We start from the raw sequence: 16,978 nt of genomic DNA, 5'->3' as shown, positions 1-16,978 counted from the left end.
CCAATGTCCTTATAAGGTAAGGAATTGTAGAGGGACATTCCATATACTCAGATACAACATGAAGTAAAATTGTTGAACAAAATGGTTAGCAATATCTAGTTTTTGACTTGTTTCAATTTTTTGACGGAAATTTATTTTTTTTTGACCGAAAAGGTATTTATGAATGGGAATAATATGTGTTCGGTCGGTATTAAACACTCTGTTTAAGACCGGTTGGAGTCTGGATGGATGACAATTACCCTTGCAGAATTAAATAAAATCACTTATCTCAATACTTGAACCCTAATGAGCCATTCCTTCCCCATCCAGACTCCAACCGGTCTTAAACAGAGTGTTATAATACCTTCCGAACACACATTTATTCCCTTATTATACATGTACATATGTACCTAAAAAAAAACATGAAAATTCCTTTTAAAAATGGGTAAAGGTAGAATCCTAATTCAGAAATGCAGAAGGAAGTACGCAAATTACTGATGGCAGTATTGCAAACAAACATACACCAAGTTCACCATCTACAATTTTGAGGTCTTGTTTTATGAAATACAAGGCCTTGAGAAGTCGACAAATTTCAGTCCATGTACATTTCGAATGCCCACCCCTGAACTGCTATGGGGCACCTTTCAAACAAAAATAAAAACATGACACTTAGGAAAGCCGAGATTATGCTATGAATCACCTGGTATCCATGCATTCATTTGTGCTGCCTTCACCGGTCTTCTTGCCTTTGATGTATGGGTTGTACTGCTCCGGTATGCTCTTGAATAAGTTGATCTTCTTGCGGATCTGTTTGGGTGTGTCCTGGTAGTAGTTCTTAGGATCTCGGGCCATTGCCTGTTGACCAAAAAAAACCACCAAGTTATAAGTACACCTCTCAATAACCCAACAGCCCAAAAAATTAGGTTATATTTCTGAGCAAATTGAAGCATATTCATAATTTTAGTTAAATGTAAAAAATAAAGTATGTGTGTGTGTGGGGGGGGGGGAGGAGGGTGGAGACGGCATCACCCACACCGCTAGTCTTAGCCCAAGACGCTAGTGATCGATAATAGATCACGCATATTGTTTCACATTTATTTGGCAGTAGTGTGCCATCTAATGACATGATTCGTCCAGCGTGCCTGCTCCCACTAACCTCTTGAGAATCCTGTATTAGTTGTTAATTTTTTCTTTTATTTTCTCCCTGGGCTTTCCTTGGCAACCAATCAGCGATCGCGAATTGGTTTAAAATCAGTCGCGCGCGAAATATTGAACGTTCTTCGCTGAATGCTAAGCTTTTTTTGGGACAGTTTACAGTCTTCGCATGACTGTTGTAAACATACGTGCTACATGTGGAAATTCACTTGTGAAGTGTAGTGATCAAGCATAAGCATCGCCAATTAGATATGCAACGCAGTGATACCCCCCGAGCTCGCAATTATCGTTAACAAATGGGAAGCTGCCTAGACATTCATATTAACACCAACAGTCTAATTTACATAAAACAGCCACACCCCAATTGCCGCAAGATTTCCAAGACGTTAGTACGTGAAAGTAAAAAAAACCCAGTTGTCCAAGGGCACTCTACAACAATAATTGTCGGTGCTCTACAAATGCAACCATCACTATCGATCACTAACGTCTTTGGCCAAGACTAGCACACTGCATGCGCACATACGTGCAGTTCGCATGACAAATTTTATTCGGAGTGTGAACAAACCTGGAGTGTCATTGCATGAGCACCAAGTGCCAAGGGTAATGAGTTCGAATATCCGTTGCAGTGGCCTCCCTCAACCCTCTCTTTGTAACCGTTGCAGGGGAACTTGCACATACTTGACGTACTTGAGAGCACATTACCTTATAATCTTCGCCGTATTTCTCCATCAAGCGTGTGCAGTAGCTCATCATCGCTTGTGAAATGCGGATGGACCTTCCAGTGGGAACGTTGGCCATGTCCTCGAGAGCTACATGAATAGCCAAACAGTAACAGGGTCAATTGTCACAGATGTGCCTTTAAGCCTAACTCCCTAGGAATCTCGGCTAAGATGCAAACTCAATCCTGCAAAATCCTCCAACTGCCTCCATGTAAAAATTGAACACAGCCTCAATCCTCCAAAATCATATGTTATTTCTTGAATGTGGTCCTTAAAGTGACCACTGCCTCAATCGGATTGCAGGATTGAGTCAATCCTGCAAAATCCTCCAGCAATCTCTGTCAATGTTTTAAGGCAGAGCCATTGACATCCTGGAGCAGTGCAGAGGATTTCAGGTATAATCAAGACCTAAATTTAAGCAGGGCTGAGCATAAGCAACACAAGGTCCGGCCCAAGACCTTGACACAGTGCATCCTCTAAAATCAGCCACACATTTTTAGCCATATAGCGTCCATCCTGCAAAATCCTTCATTTTGCAAAGAGGATTTTGGAGGATTTGGGAACGTTGGGTTAAAATTTGGAGTTTGGTTGTCTCACTTTGAAAAAAAAAAATTCAGGGGCGACTTCTCAATCACTCGACAGTTTGAATCTTATATACATGTACATCCAACACAACATAAAACCAACAGTAACCACTGATTCCACCAAGCTCACAGTTGCAAAAAACGTCACAGATGAAAGTGGCTTTTGAAAAGGCTATTTTCCCTAAAAACCACAACAAATATCCAATCTTTGGGCTTCCCAATTCAACAACAGCTTACTAAAACGAAAATGTTTTGACGTGAGGTACCAACCATGTAAGACATAAATCTTGGACGGCCCGCTTGATTCCACAGTGCCAGTTTTGTCCATCTCTGAGATGTCAACTGCCCTTGGTTTGAGCTTATCCTGGGCAGAAAATACAGTGAAGATAGATGAAAAGCCATTAACAAGGATTACAATAAAGTGTCTTTTTTTGATGCAATGATGAAGTAAAATACATTTGAAGTTCTTTTAAGAATTTAAAACTCTACCTACAAAAAGTACAAACTGGCAAAGCACATCTAAAAAATTTAAAAAGTTGGCAACAAATCGATGGCTTGGTTCTAAGACCAAACAGAACCACTTTTGCATGTTGACAAGAGTTCTAGGGCTTTTCAAATAATTTAATATTCGATGACAAGGAATTGCGTTGTTAAAACTCCACCTACAAAAAGTACAAACTGGCAAAGCACATCTTAAAAATTTAAAAAGCTGGCAACAAATCGATGGCTTGGTTCTAAGACCAAACAAAACCACTTTTGCATATTGACAAGAGTACTAGGGCTTTCCAAATAATTTAGTAGTCGATGACAAGGATCTGCATTGGAGCGAATACTCGGATATTCAAAACTGCCAGCCGCAAATGCCTGCTGCCCTGGTAAAAAGTTGCACAAAGAGCGTGCCGGTTAAAATTTGCATGCGGCGATCAATATTGGCTGCTGAGGTGTGTTGCAATAAGTATTTTAAAATTGTAAAAGGGCTTTCACCTGCTAAATAAAAGGATATGAACATTGAACTCCTGTTGACAAAAAAGTTACAGTCAACGAAAAAGTGGCATCTGACAATAAAGTGCTGCAATTTTACAATAAAATAACATCACAGTCGTGTTGTATAGCCTGATTTATTTTCTCTTCAAATAATCAAACCGGCAAAAAGCTATTCGAATAATTGGTTGATGATCGAATATTTGGAAAGAATGTAGTATCCAGGCGCCACTTCAACGGTTGTGTACAAAATCTATGGAGAGTCACGAAAATTGTCTTAAGTATTTCCTAACACAATTGGAAATGTTTCTCAGTCCTAGATTCATGTCTTATCAACATATTAGAATATGACTGACCTTCATTGAGATGATATATGAAGGAAAAAAATTGCGTCAGGTTGCAACATTCTTTCCAAATACTTGACTACATGGTATATTCGGGACAGAACTAAAGTGTACACTAAAAATGTAACATCAAATTAAAAAAAAATGATGAGTGAATTTTTCACCTTCATTTTAGGTATTGGTATCGTCTTGTTTGGGTTGGCAGACAGTCCCATGTCGGCTAAATTCTTCTCCAAACTCTTCCTCTGGTCCCATGCTTCCTTCAGTGGCTTACTGGTCAATGGTAACAATGGCAAAAGAAATCAGAAAAGCCAAAATAAAATCATTATTTATAAATCATTTATTTATTAATTTACCATGCTGTTAACATTTAAACTCTGAACAGGATGTTCTGTTGACACAGACAATTTGATCCTAATACAACTTTGGTGTACACTGTACACGCCTGGGATAATGTCCTGAATGATTGTGTTTTTGTTGCCCCTGTTTTACTCCAACCCCCACCCTCCCCAATTTAAAACAAAATAAAAAACCTGCCCTCTTTTCATATCACTCAGTTACATGCAGTCCAGCTAGGTGTCCTATTAGTTTTCAACAAAAATTAATCCAAAGAGTTGTGCGAGTCTCATTATACGCAGTGGCTATCATTACGGTAGCCGTAACGTGATTTTCAACTGCTATCGTTATCGTTCCGGACCTAATAGTATTCAACATCACGATCTTTGGCTGTTGGAACCAGATTATCAACTAAATGGTTCTAGGACTTTATTTCCCTTTGAAAAAAATCTTCAAAAGCCACAAAGAAGAAAATGAAATGTACTTAAATAAAAAGAATGATTTGATTAAAAACAACATGATAAAGTAAGGAAACAAGTTGTTGCGATGTTTCCTGATGGATGCTTTGCCAACTATAACTTTCAGATTCAGAAAACGGAAAAAAAAAATGTTGCAACCTGAGCCACTTTTTTCTTTATTTAACATCTCACAGAAGGTCATTCATTGCAAAAATGATGATAAGACATGAATCTGGGACTGAGAAACATTTCCAATTTTGTTAGGAAATACTTAGAACATTTTCTTGACTCTCCATAGAAGTGGCGTCAGGTTGCAACATTTTCCCCCAAAAAACTAGGCGATCATGTAGTGTAGGGCCCCTGTTTTGTTTTGATCAATTTAGAGTCCAAAATGTTTTTTTATTGCTCAAAAATCACCTTTACAATCGAAAGCAGACTTTTCTCAATTCTAATGAGACCCGTTTTGATATTTTGAACAGTTTCTTGGAGTAGAAATCACAATTTTCCTGCGTGGTTTTTCCTTGCGATTCAGAGCGCTGTGCGTGCTCATGGTTCATGGTACATCGCACAGTGTTTGGCCATCTTTATTTTCGGGTTGCGTGTTGTCGTCGCGCTATCATCATCATTTTACCCCCAAATTTCCTCTATCTATGACAATAATGACATAGGCCTACCTGTTTATTGAGAATGTCGCCAACTAGTTTGGTCGGTCTAATAATTTTAAATTAAAGTGGATTTTGTTCCCTATAGGAACCAAGCCCTACATTACACGATCGCTGAAAACTATTCCCAAAATATAATGATTTAAACTAAGAAAGTTACGCGGCATGGGTTTTGATCCTGAAACCTAGCTTTTGCCGTAACGATTACCAACATAGCTTCCGCGGTAACGATAGCCACTACACCATGACTATGCTAATTTCAATCATATAACCTAAAATTGGCTTTTATTTTACAAAAAAATGGCCCCATAAATTTACAATCGCAAAAGTGTATCACAGTTTTCACATTGAGGGCGCTGTTGCGTTCTCAAAATGATGTGTGTGTTTTAATGTTGCAATGCAACATGTTGCAATGATATTGATAATCAAAATTACGGTTCAAATGACGTGAAAAAATTACCAAGTGATAGTGGGCATCTTTCTTGACTTCTTCCACAGCCGACGCCTGTTTACTCCGTAACCATACTTCTTTCCTTTCGTCATTTTGTTTATGATTTAATCGACACCGTTCGTGTCGCGCCGCTGAACATTTAATTTCACGTGCAACTTTCGTTGCTTGAGACATGTATGGTACCTGCACGTCGAAAGTACATCTCGAATTCGTACTAGAAGTTGGCTGGCACCACCCGACTTAACAATTTGACCCTTGACCTCAACTTAGATGAATTATTCAAGATGGCGGCCTCCACAAAAGTTACGAAAGCAGACGAAAACGCAGTTGTGGACCCAAACTTCCATCGCTATCCAAGCTCTTCATCGGTTTCAAACATCGGGCAAAGGCCGCTTGATCTTGCCGACTGGGAACCAGTAACATCGCTTGGATTTAAGGAGAAATTCAAGAAGAAAGCTGCGGAAAATCCATTTGTACCTATCGGTAATGCACATTCATTCGATTGAAGTTATTATAGAGGGCGCTGTTCCATAACATTTCTTGCGGTATTTTTGTGTACGCCAAATTGCGGTATTTTTGTGTAAGTTTGCACTGTTTACTATTCTTGGCGATTGTGTAGTTTAGGGCTCCTCTTCAACCTTGAACAAATTAGAGTCAAGGCTGTTTTTTAAATTTATTTATCAATATCGGCCTCATCAATTCGAACATAAACTCAAAACTGCATACTTCCGTAATAATTCCTAATCCTATGACACTTTTTTTTTTTTTTTTAAATATTGAACACTTTCTTGCCGTAGAAAATGTGATTGTTTAAGTGTTTAGTGGTTGGTTTGGTTGGTGCCATGCAAATCATTGGGGGTTTGCATGTTCACTGCATCGCGGTGATCGTAGTTTTTACTCTCTTGTTGCATTTTGTCGTCTTCATAAATAAAAACCCTGCCCTCTATCTATGGCATACCTGCTGGTTTGTAATGTTGCTATTTGCCAACTAGTTTAAAGAGTCTAAAAAAGAAAAAAAGTAAAAGTGGAGTTTACTGATTTGTTCCCTTCGAAGTTGTAGGGCCAGTCATAGTCCCAATAACTGGGGCGCTAGAACTAGCAGCTAGTACGACAGACCAACATCCCAAATGTCAAAAAAGGAGTTCTAGTGCCCCAGTTAGTGGGACAAGGCCAGGCATGGGCCAGGGAATAAGGCACGACACTACACAATCGGTAACTGATTTAGGAATTCCACATAAGATAATTCCAGAAAAGTACAAATAAACAAAACATGATATTGGTAGAGATGAAATATTGGAAAGATTTCCATAAACGAAGTTCACTAATTTTCCTCTGTATTGACTAACAAGCCCCCAGATAGCAATTTCATGTCATCAAAGTCAATTTGAGCAGTGAGAAAATACAAGCATTTTCTTAGAAAACACTTAGAATTTTTCAGTCCAATCTCATAGGGTTTGTACACAGGGTGTTGAGTGAACTTCGTATATGGAAATCTTTCCGAAATATTTATTATGGCATGTTTCTTTTGTACATGTAACATCCTAAAAGTGTTTCTTGTGGTTTCTTCAATCAGGTATATTCGCCACAACGTGTGCACTGACAATTGGACTGTTCAGCTTCCGACGAGGCCAGGTGCACAGGTCCCAGATGATGATGCGTGCCCGAGTTGCGGCCCAGGCATTCACCATCGGAGCCGTCCTGGTTGGAGTGTTCCTACAAACAAAGAAGACCGACAAATCCAAGAAACCATGAGTGTGGGGACCAGCGGCATTTATCATCGTATCATGGCTCAGAGTCAGATTGGGAGCCAGTGAAACTTTGAGAAGCTGCTATCATTTGTGTTTTACATATGCATCTATTTTCACAGATTAGACAAAACTACTCCCAATAATATGGATTTATATGCAGTGACCACAACCAAAACTGGAAAGTTTTCCAGATTTTTCTGGAAATTTTGCAGGGAAAAACAACAGCAGCTATTTTGGAAAGTGAACAAGAATAAGACATAAAAGCTAACCACCTATTAATGTGCCCAAAGCAAACACCTAGTTTTATAGGTGTAAAAAAAAATTGTTGCATTCGCCCTTCAAAATAATGTGTTGGTTTAAACTTGGCTGGTGTGATGTGGATGGCTCGTGATGATTTTCCACTGTGGTGCAACCATATACATGTGTGGGCACACTTTCTGAACATATTTAGGGCCTCACTTACACAACTGACCTATGTGCGCCGAGTGCAATTTGGAAAATAATGACAAATATAGATTGTTGATAAAGATGGTTGTTTTGATGAGAGTAGATAACTTAAGTGAGTAGATTTAAAAGGGGTACCTTGTCTGTCATGCATCCAACCTATTTAGTTTTGTAAAGTGATTTAATTTGAGGTGTTTTGTCTTTGATAACACAATCCACATTGTACAAATGACATTATTTAAGTTATCCAATTGTTTTGGGTAAATAACAAAATAACCTTTTGATTCAGTAATGTTTTGTTAATGAATCACACATGGGAAAAATATGCTGTTGTAAATCAGGACGAATTCTTTTTCCAGGAGATTTTTTAAGAAATTCAAGGGGAAAACCCCCGACAAATCCAAGATAAAATACAAATACAAACATTGGGATAAAAACAATTAAGGCAGTTCGTGATATTTTTAAGATACAAATATTCAAGGATGCAGAGTTCTATTACCACATGTTTGAAGGTAAAGTAGAAGTCTTTGCTGCAAAACACCCCTATAAATTGTATTCCTGTCAGAGTGGACATTGTGTGCGTGTGTGTGTTGGGGAAAAGAGGAGGGGTTGGGGGGGGGGGGGAGGGGGGAGGGAGGGGGGCGGGGAGAAGGGGTGGGGGAAGCTTCTATAACCATGTATGTAACAAATGTATTTTTGTGTTCATGAAATTATTGAATTGTTTGAACATAACAAATTGTATTAAAAGATAAATGAAGTGAAGTACATGTAGTCTGAATTCAAAACTCCATATACTTGTGTTTTGCTTTTCCAGGGTAACTCAAAAATTTAACAAGCATTAAATAAGGCAATAAACACGTGCTTGGCTGGTGTGAACAAGCACATTGAAGACACGTTTGGGCCTGGACGCTGGTGGGGGCCATTACAAATATGACAAGTTCACAAACAGTCTTGGGGTATTTCGTAAAGTGCGAGACAATTTATTATTACTCTCTATTCGTAAAAGAACAATTGGGTGACATTGCCTACTGCCACATTGGTAAATTACACAAAAATCTCAAGGTGTTAAAGCAAATTATGTTTAGTACACAATCTATCAGAATACATGTATGAAACATTTCATAATACTATGCTTTGGCTAACTTGATACAAAATGCATATAGAGGTGGTTCAGTGTTTTGGTAAAATGTCCACATTTTTCATGAAGTAAACATGGTAAAAGACAAAAAGTTAAGAAACTTGATACATGCCAACTGTCCCACAAATATGTTTTCCCTGCAAGTTAATCATGTGCATTGAAGGGCATAAAAGTATGCAATACAATCTTGGCCTTCTTTGACAGCCAAAATATTTTCCTCCGTTCTTTTTTTTTCCGACCATAAATATTCAAAAGCATGCACATGTTCTAATCAACTTCACACAAGAACTCATTATTTTCTTGTAATAAAACAAAAGGTTCTGAAAAAGTGCAACCTACATGCAACTCTCAGCAAACTTTGGGTTTTTAACAAAGTCGGGCGTACAAAAACAAACAAGTGACTAAGTACTATATTGCTCTGAAATTTGACACCTTACGAAACCCTGTCTACAATTATGTATTTATCAATGCTATTTTAAACAGGTTTCAGATATGTTGGTTAAAACTACAACTGTTGCATTCAATAGTGGTTAAGGACGGGCAAGACTTTTACAAGGAAAAACGGAGAAAGCAATGGGTAGGGAAGGCAAGTTGACTGTATGCCATAATGGCTTGCCATAGTTTTAATTCCCATTTCTACGATTTGGGTACAGCTTTCCCCAACAAATTGAAACATACCATGCATTCACATTGCGCTAACTGTTTGGAATAGCCATACCAGGTGTTTGTACAGAAGCAAACAAATACTCTGAACTTTTAGCAATCAAAATACAGGGCAACAATTTTTGGCCTATCTGCTCCATTCACAAGTACCCCCTCACCGGCAAATAAAGTGCAGTTGGGGGTGGCCAACCGACGCCATCTTGCCTGACTGCAATTTTGCCGAGAAGCACAAAGCGCAGCCACTGCATGTACATAGTACAAATCCCCTGGTGTACATGCGTCACACACAAGGAAACGGTGCGTGTCAACCAGCGAAATGTCCCCCCATGGGACGTCATTGCTAGGTAAAGGGGCGCCCTCTTTTGTTGGCGCACTGAGCCAATAGCTGGAATGTATGCACATGTGTAAAAACACATGTGAGCAGAAGTTACCAGAAAACCGTTTGAGACTTGCCTCAATATTGCCATGGCTGGTGCTTCAAACCTAGGAAATAGAGAGCAATATTACAGCCTTGAATGAAGACTACAAATCAAACTGGGTAGGGACAGGAATCTCGGATATTTTTTCGTGTTTACAGGTATGTTGATTTGGGAGATAAAAAAAATGCATTGAAATTTAACTGCGTGCATAATGCATTGCTACTCTTTAATTTAAAAAAAGGGAAAGACTAAGTTAAGTACTTCATAAAACATAAAACATCTATTTACACATAAATAAACCAGGTCATGTTTTAAAGAATTGTTTACACAAAACCTGTACAGGAATCTTTTCTTATTAGGTCTTGGAGAACCTAAATTGGGGGAAACAAATATATCTTAATAAAATAAATTCTTTTCCAATGCAATTTCATAAACAAGGTAAGAGACTTTTTGATTAAAATACACAAAACCTGTACAGGAATCTGTTATTATTAGGTCTTGGAGAACCTAAATTGGGGGAAACAAATATATCTTAATAAAATAAATTCTTTTCCAATGCAATTTCATAAACAAGGTAAGAGACTTTTTTTGATTAAAATACTCTATCAGATGACGGTCCAAACCTTGTGCTATGGTTAACCTCCCTGTGTAACCAAAAGTGGTTCTACAAAAACTTGAGTTACATTTACTGATTTACAGATGAATTATGTGGATATAAATGAGCAAAATTTGAATACATCACACTGTCCAATGTATGCTTTCCTTTAACCCCAACAACTTGGCCCATTTTTAGGCTTGGGCCTTCCAAATTCCATTAATTTAAAGTCCAATGACACATTCTTTCTTTAAAGAGGGTGTGGAATGCTCGAAGACATTTCCGTCATTTTTCGGGTATATGTAGCCTAAGGTGTGATGAAATAAAAACAACTATTGTTTCTGTCATAAAATGAGTACAAAAGGTACTTTTGAGAGCTGTTTTTCAAGTCCTGTCATGCCTGTTTCGACCCGAACGTGCAATTTGTGTAAAAGTTGTCGTTGCGGGCAGCAAACAAAACACAGTAAATTGTGACGTAATAAACAGGACTCCCGATGCAGAGTAGCATAAACGAGTCCTGTTTATTACGTCACGATTTACTGTGTTTTGTTTGCTGCCCGCAACGACGACTTTTACACAACTTGCACGTTCGGTCGAAACAAGACCTGAAAAATAGCTCTCAAAAGTACCCTTTGTACTCATTTCATGACAGAAACAATAGTCGTTTTTATTTCATCACACCTTAGGCTACATATACCCCAAAAATGACGGAAATGTCTTCGAGCATTCCACAACCTCTTTAACCCTTATCCTGCAAGAAGCAACACAGTGCATCAGATGTCAAAGTCTGTGGGACCTTGCTGCACTGATGAGCCATCAACACCAGTGCATAAACGGCCATGAGAGCTAGTCCCATTAAACAATACCCCAGTTGTATCCTGCTGCATTCGGTGACAACAGACTCTGAGGCAGTTTGGCCTTGAGATTTGTGACCTGACGGTCCTTGCCTCATTCTGTTGCATGTTGCTGCATTTAGCAGGGGTTTCTAGCCAAAAAACCCAGGGAGTTAGGATTAAATTCCGGACAAAAATTTCCCTAAGCTAAATGTTAAGTAAAAGACACTGGAATCTACGTTCTTCAATCCTACAAAATCTTTAAAATTTCCTGGTGGATTTTTTAAGGATCAGGACGGTTAGGGTTCCTCGCTTAAAATATTTAAAAGCTGATAAAATTTATAAAGAAATTCAATGCATTTACTAATGACTAAACATATACATAATCGATGTGTTAACTGCACAGAGCAAAATATACACAAAATAATCTAAATTTCTCAGAAAACTGATAGGTATATAATCTACAAAACACTTGGATCTGTGTAGTACTGGATCTGTGATCCATATCATGATACATGTTCTAGTTTACACCAAATGTTAACATCAGACAAATCCTGCACTGTTACAAATTGTCTGATAACTGGAAAAAGGTGTAATGCTTTTGTGTTACTTTCTTTAATCACAATTTCAACAATTTCTTTCTTTGAAATGGTTGTACAAAGTTCACATATTCAAAATGTGCTGTTTGCGACAAAAGTCTGAAATTTCTCATCCTTGAATTTCTCAAGTTGGAATTTTTGTGAGTGAAAACCGTCAGTTTGTTTAAGGTGCTTCAAAATGCATTTGTGAGTATGTGGTGTTTCACATAAACAACAAAATTATATGCAGAATGTTGACTGTGTGTGAAGCTAAAATGTAGCATCTGTGAGAAATTCTTGGTGGTGCATCGTTTTGTGACTCCCTCATATTCTGCATTACCGTGACTGCTTACCAGTGCAGATAGTGTGCTTACAAGCTGAATGCCCGGGGTACACAACCGCATGTAGCATTGCAATCAGTTCTTACTTAGTGACACCATTAAATCCATGACCTGTTGCACGTTGTCGCTGCCTGCGTTAAGTACAGTTTGCGTCTCCACCACGTGGACCTCACGCTCCTGAGACGGGACGGACGGACTGAGGGCCGAGATGAAATCGGCGCCTCGCTTGGCTGTTGCCTGATCCTGGAGAAAGAATTTGAGTTCCTGGAATGTCAGGTATGTATTTCAAGAGCTGGTTGCTGTTAATTTGCATGCAATAATGGACTGGACCAAGGTCAATAATGGACTGTTCCAAGTCAATAATGGACTGAACCAAGTCAATAATGGACTGATCCAAGTCAATAATGGACTGTTTCAAGTCAATAACGGACTGAACCAAGTCAATAATGGACTGATCCAAGTCAACAATGGACTGAACCAAGTCAAAAATGGACTGATCCAACTCAATAATGGACTGATCCAAGTCAATAATGGACTGTTCCAGATTTGGCTACAAGCCCCACCCACTTTTGGTTTGTGTACATTTCTCAAAGTGCTCGCTACCAAGTTTGACCAAGATACCGTGATCACCTGACCAAAAGGTCATAATTTAATTGGTTAATGCTGACCACTTAATTGACAGGCAGGAAGGCTAATAAAGCAAGAATTTGTTGATGGTAAAACTTTCAGATTGGCCGGGAAAGAGCAAGTATGGTTTTTGTACCCGGAACCTGCGAAAAAACTGTGTTGAAAGTACAGAAAAATCAACTTTGGTAGAAGATACAGGTTTTGCATATTTGACAAAGGCACCAGACACATAGAAATAGGAATTCAGTTGTGCATACATTTCTCTCATAATAAAACCATGAATTAAAACAATGGGTGTACACAGAGCACTTTTAACAAAATCAGATTGCTTCATATTATTGCCTGTGTTTACCGAGTTCGTTAAAAATTCCTACCTGTTTATTTGCAATGAGCACCAGAGGTACGCTTTTCAGCCTTTCGTCTGCTAGCAGCTTGTGGAGTTCCTCTTTTGCCTCTGGCAATCGCGCCTCGTCAACTGCATCCACAACAAACACCAGCACGTCTGTGCCCTTGACAAAGTTCTCCCAGTATGAACGGACGCTCTCCTGGCCACCAACTACAAATGAAAATAATGTTAAAGTTAGGGGGGGGGGGGGGGGGAGTTTTATGCAAAACGTGGCCGCAGACATCCGGGAATGTTTTACATTGGCTTATCTAGCTCCCAGACTTATGTTCTTGAAACTCAATGGTTCTTGAGTCTGGAGTGCCGAATGGTTACACACATAGCAACCCATGAAAACTGGTGTGCAAATGAAAAGATGATTTCATCGGATGACATCAGCCTGTCCCACCCTATGGTTAGGCTTTGAGAACAGTTTTATGCAATATTTCATGATCTGTGCAATTCCGCACCCTCGGGTACCTACATTGGTGCTCCAGGTGGAGGCAAAATGTAGTAAATTGTCTTGCTCAAGAACACAAGCAGCATGATCACAGTGAGGTTTGAACCAACCACTACTGCTACACATGAGTAAAATGCAGTAACCACTGTTCCATTAGACTTTTTGAGACATGGGGGACACAACAGGAGGTTAGTGTTTCGTAAACACTTTTGAACGAACCCAAATTTACCAAAACCTTATAGCGCCCTCAGATTGTGTCCAAATGTCCGCCATATCTTAAAAAACGTTACTGGAATATGATGAGAATGCCGTCTTAAATAAATTGAAGATTATCATTATACCTTCCCATATGTTGAGTGTGACTGCCTGTGTCTGTACACACATTACATTGAAGCCCTCGGTGGGATCTGGAGGACCAGCGTTCTCCGACTGTGTCAGGCAGCGTAGCAGGCTACTCTTCCCCGAGTTATCCAGACCCAGAACCAGAATGCGCTTCTCAGGTAAATCCTGGGGAGAAAAAAACCCCCAAAATGTCTGTTAAATTATTGTTCACATGTACATGTAAACTAATCACAAGTTATTTTTTTTATGTTGGGGGGTTTACAAAACTGGCTTAGTCTTTGTCTCCAGGTTGCATCTTGAGCAACTTAAAAATCTTTCTGACAATCATTCCATCCGTTAAGGCTGTCAACAGTGCCATGTTGATCAACCCTAACTCCCCAGAATAATTTAGTAGGAACCGTTTCCATTCAGGCAAATTCCAACACCCACATGGGAAATCATATACACACTGTTTAATAGACTTAGTTTCTGGAGGTATGCCAAACCCAAAAGGCCATCTGTTTAGGGGTACTGTACCTATCCCAACAGATGTAAACAAAACCTGCTGTTGGGCTTTGATGGGTTGAGCTCGGTTAGGGTTGAAGTTTTTTTAAAGGGAAAATACAATGTAGCGCCCTCTTTTGCCCCTCCCTGACTCTCTCACACTCTGTATCCGCGTAGCTACTCCGGGGGACCTATGTTGGACTTAGACTTTTCCCTAGCTCTGCCAGTTCCTTGACCATGCATGTCGACTGTGTAGTTAGCACCATCGATATCGGAATTTTCAATAATCGATGTATCAGAAATCCACTGTCGAGAATATTCAATATATCAATTATCCTATGTATAAGTTAAAGACTGCAAAGATGACACTGTGATTAAAAAAGCAAAACAATGGTATTATTAAGTCCCAATTTTCCACGGCTTTCTCTGGAGCATATTGATCAAACTGTTTAAAACAAATCTCAGCACTAGTGTCATGACAGTTTGTCCAGAACAGGCAGTTTCTTTTGAGGTTTTATGTTGGTATCAAAATAATATCGAAAAATCGAGTATTATCGATACGGGGGTGATTTTCGAGCGTCGGGGTATTCTGCATTCTGCAACACAGTGCAAGTGCAATTTAACTAGGCCTACATTGTAAATTACTGCAAATATAAAATTCACAAAACCTGCATTAAAATTTTATAAATTATTATCATTTCATATCCACGTCAAGTTTCATATCAACTTTGATATTCATCTTGATATTGCAAGATAAAATAAACAACCATGTCTGAATTTAATATTAAAATACAATCATTACATGTGAATGGCAATCTCGCCGGGTGGTGGCGCCCTGCAAGTAAACTGTAAAGTGAAACCCTAAAATCGAAAAAGAGAAACCTACCGCTTGCGCGACTTCCTGAATTGCCATAACACCGATTTCACCCAGTTCAGACTTTTTCCTGTGCCTGAGGACAGCGTACACCGCACCTGCGATCACAGCCCCAGATCCGATGAAAACTGCAGCCTTTTTCCACAAACTCAACTCCTTCATCCAATTTGCACCCTCCGCCATGTTATCTCTATTGCGCCTTGTTCCGCGCCTCTAGCCGGCCGATTGCAGGTGCCTGACGCAGCTGCAATGCACCAGACTATTTTTTGTTGCCGTGCACTTTTCCTACGGAGGCTTTGAAGACCCAAAACATTTTGTGAGTGGAAAAAAAGCGCGGAAGACGTATGTCACTGTCAGTGCAGTGGTTGGCGGCCTTTGGATGGGGAGGGGGGGGGTGCAAGGAAAACCCTGAAATGTTTAGTGTAGAAGACGATGAAAAGAATGAACTAACCTTTGACGCCAACAAAGTTCCACCAAATTGGAGAATACAAAAGTAGCTCTGTGAAAAATAAGTATGGTCAACATTTTTGTTGACTGATGCGTATGGGTGTGTGTAGTGTGGGTGGGGCGAGGGGGGTTATTTTTTTCATTTGGGGCAACATATGGGACCAAAAAAATTGGACTGGTATGTGTGTAGCTACATACACTCTACATAAAAAAAACTAGAATAAAGCGCCCTCATCAGACAAAAAATACAAAAAATGCTGCACAAAATTCCCATGTATATGTAGTACCCGTTGCCTAGGGTGATGATAGCCTTTAATTACAGAAAAAAGACTTTCTACAGAATTATGTCGTGCGCCAAACAGTTAAAAAAGTCTACAGGCATCTACCCTGTACAGAAAAAGTCTACACGCATCTACCCTGTACAAAAAAAAAGTCTATACGCATCTACCCTGTAGAAACAAAGTATAGATGCATCTGACCTGCACCAAAAAAGTCTACACGCATCTACCATGCACAAAAAAAGTCTACACGCATCTACCCTGCACAAAAAAGTCTACACGCATCTACACTGTACAAAAAAGGGTCTACATGCATCTACACTGTACAAAATAAAGTCTACACACATCTACCCTGCACAAAAAAATGTCTACACGCATCTACACTGTAGAAAAAAAGTCTACGCACATCTACCCTGCACAAAAAAAGTCTACGCACATCTACCCTGCACAAAAAAAGTCTACACGCATCTACCCTGTACAGAGAAAATCTACACGCATCTACCCTGTACAAAAAAGGGTCTACACGCATCTACACTGCACAAAAATGGTCTACATGCATCTACCCATGCGTGTTGTTTCTACAGGGTATGTAGACCTTTTTTGTACAGGGTACATTTTGTAAATACGTGTAGACTTTTTTGGTGCGCAGGTCGGAGG

The 16,978-nt window shown here is 39.3% G+C and overlaps 3 protein-coding genes and 1 long non-coding RNA gene across 4 annotated transcripts; 1 reads left to right on the top strand and 3 right to left on the bottom strand.

The window, feature by feature from the left end:
• Positions 1-165: 165 nt before the first annotated feature.
• Positions 166-5,773, bottom strand: LOC119720050 (nucleolar protein 16-like). The gene is made up of 5 exons (XM_038189562.1): positions 5,679-5,773; positions 3,927-4,035; positions 2,708-2,801; positions 1,837-1,943; positions 166-834 (listed from the first exon to the last, which is right to left on the bottom strand). The coding sequence occupies exons 1-5, from the start codon at positions 5,759-5,761 to the stop codon at positions 676-678; spliced, it is 552 nt and encodes a 183-aa protein (XP_038045490.1). The 5' UTR covers positions 5,762-5,773; the 3' UTR covers positions 166-675.
• LOC119720049 (HIG1 domain family member 2A-like) lies at positions 5,762-8,228 on the top strand. The gene is made up of 2 exons (XM_038189561.1): positions 5,762-6,152; positions 7,243-8,228. Exons 1-2 carry the CDS (start codon positions 5,954-5,956, stop codon positions 7,419-7,421), a joined length of 378 nt encoding a protein of 125 aa, XP_038045489.1. The 5' UTR covers positions 5,762-5,953; the 3' UTR covers positions 7,422-8,228.
• Positions 8,229-8,815: 587 nt separating this feature from the next.
• On the bottom strand, positions 8,816-10,656 carry LOC119720780. Its single transcript, XR_005270117.1, has 2 exons — positions 10,552-10,656; positions 8,816-10,415 (listed from the first exon to the last, which is right to left on the bottom strand). It is a non-coding gene; the product is annotated as an uncharacterized LOC119720780 (long non-coding RNA).
• A 1,713-nt stretch (positions 10,657-12,369) lies between these two features.
• On the bottom strand, positions 12,370-15,816 carry LOC119720783 (ADP-ribosylation factor-like protein 3). The gene is made up of 4 exons (XM_038190623.1): positions 15,609-15,816; positions 14,239-14,404; positions 13,430-13,611; positions 12,370-12,671 (listed from the first exon to the last, which is right to left on the bottom strand). The coding sequence occupies exons 1-4, from the start codon at positions 15,777-15,779 to the stop codon at positions 12,504-12,506; spliced, it is 687 nt and encodes a 228-aa protein (XP_038046551.1). The 5' UTR covers positions 15,780-15,816; the 3' UTR covers positions 12,370-12,503.
• Between the last annotated feature and the right edge of the window lie 1,162 nt (positions 15,817-16,978).

Source organism: Patiria miniata, unplaced genomic scaffold, assembly GCF_015706575.1.
Source record: "Patiria miniata isolate m_02_andy unplaced genomic scaffold, ASM1570657v1 HiC_scaffold_9, whole genome shotgun sequence".
Taxonomy (NCBI): Eukaryota; Metazoa; Echinodermata; class Asteroidea; order Valvatida; family Asterinidae; genus Patiria; species Patiria miniata.
Note: the sequence above shows the minus strand (reverse complement) of the source record. Positions and strands in the feature narration are given on the sequence as shown.

What these genes read in the sequence shown, in the direction of transcription:
- LOC119720783 (XM_038190623.1), bottom strand. Translation starts at nt 15,779, where the DNA reads ATGGCGGAGGGTGCAAATTGGATGAAGGAGTTGAGTTTGTGGAAAAAG. An exon ending in TTCAGGAAGTCGCGCAAGCG is followed by an intron (nt 14,405 to 15,608) that starts GTAGGTTTCTCT and finishes TTTTCTCCCCAG; the next exon opens with GATTTACCTGAGAAGCGCAT. An exon ending in CACACTCAACATATGGGAAG is followed by an intron (nt 13,612 to 14,238) that starts GTATAATGATAA and finishes TTTCATTTGTAG; the next exon opens with TTGGTGGCCAGGAGAGCGTC.
- LOC119720050 (XM_038189562.1), bottom strand. Translation starts at nt 5,761, where the DNA reads ATGACGAAAGGAAAGAAGTATGGTTACGGAGTAAACAGGCGTCGGCTG. An exon ending in TACCAATACCTAAAATGAAG is followed by an intron (nt 2,802 to 3,926) that starts GTGAAAAATTCA and finishes TTTTCTGCCCAG; the next exon opens with GATAAGCTCAAACCAAGGGC. An exon ending in AATACGGCGAAGATTATAAG is followed by an intron (nt 835 to 1,836) that starts GTAATGTGCTCT and finishes TTTGGTCAACAG; the next exon opens with GCAATGGCCCGAGATCCTAA.
- LOC119720049 (XM_038189561.1), top strand. Translation starts at nt 5,954, where the DNA reads ATGGCGGCCTCCACAAAAGTTACGAAAGCAGACGAAAACGCAGTTGTG. An exon ending in AAATCCATTTGTACCTATCG is followed by an intron (nt 6,153 to 7,242) that starts GTAATGCACATT and finishes TTCTTCAATCAG; the next exon opens with GTATATTCGCCACAACGTGT.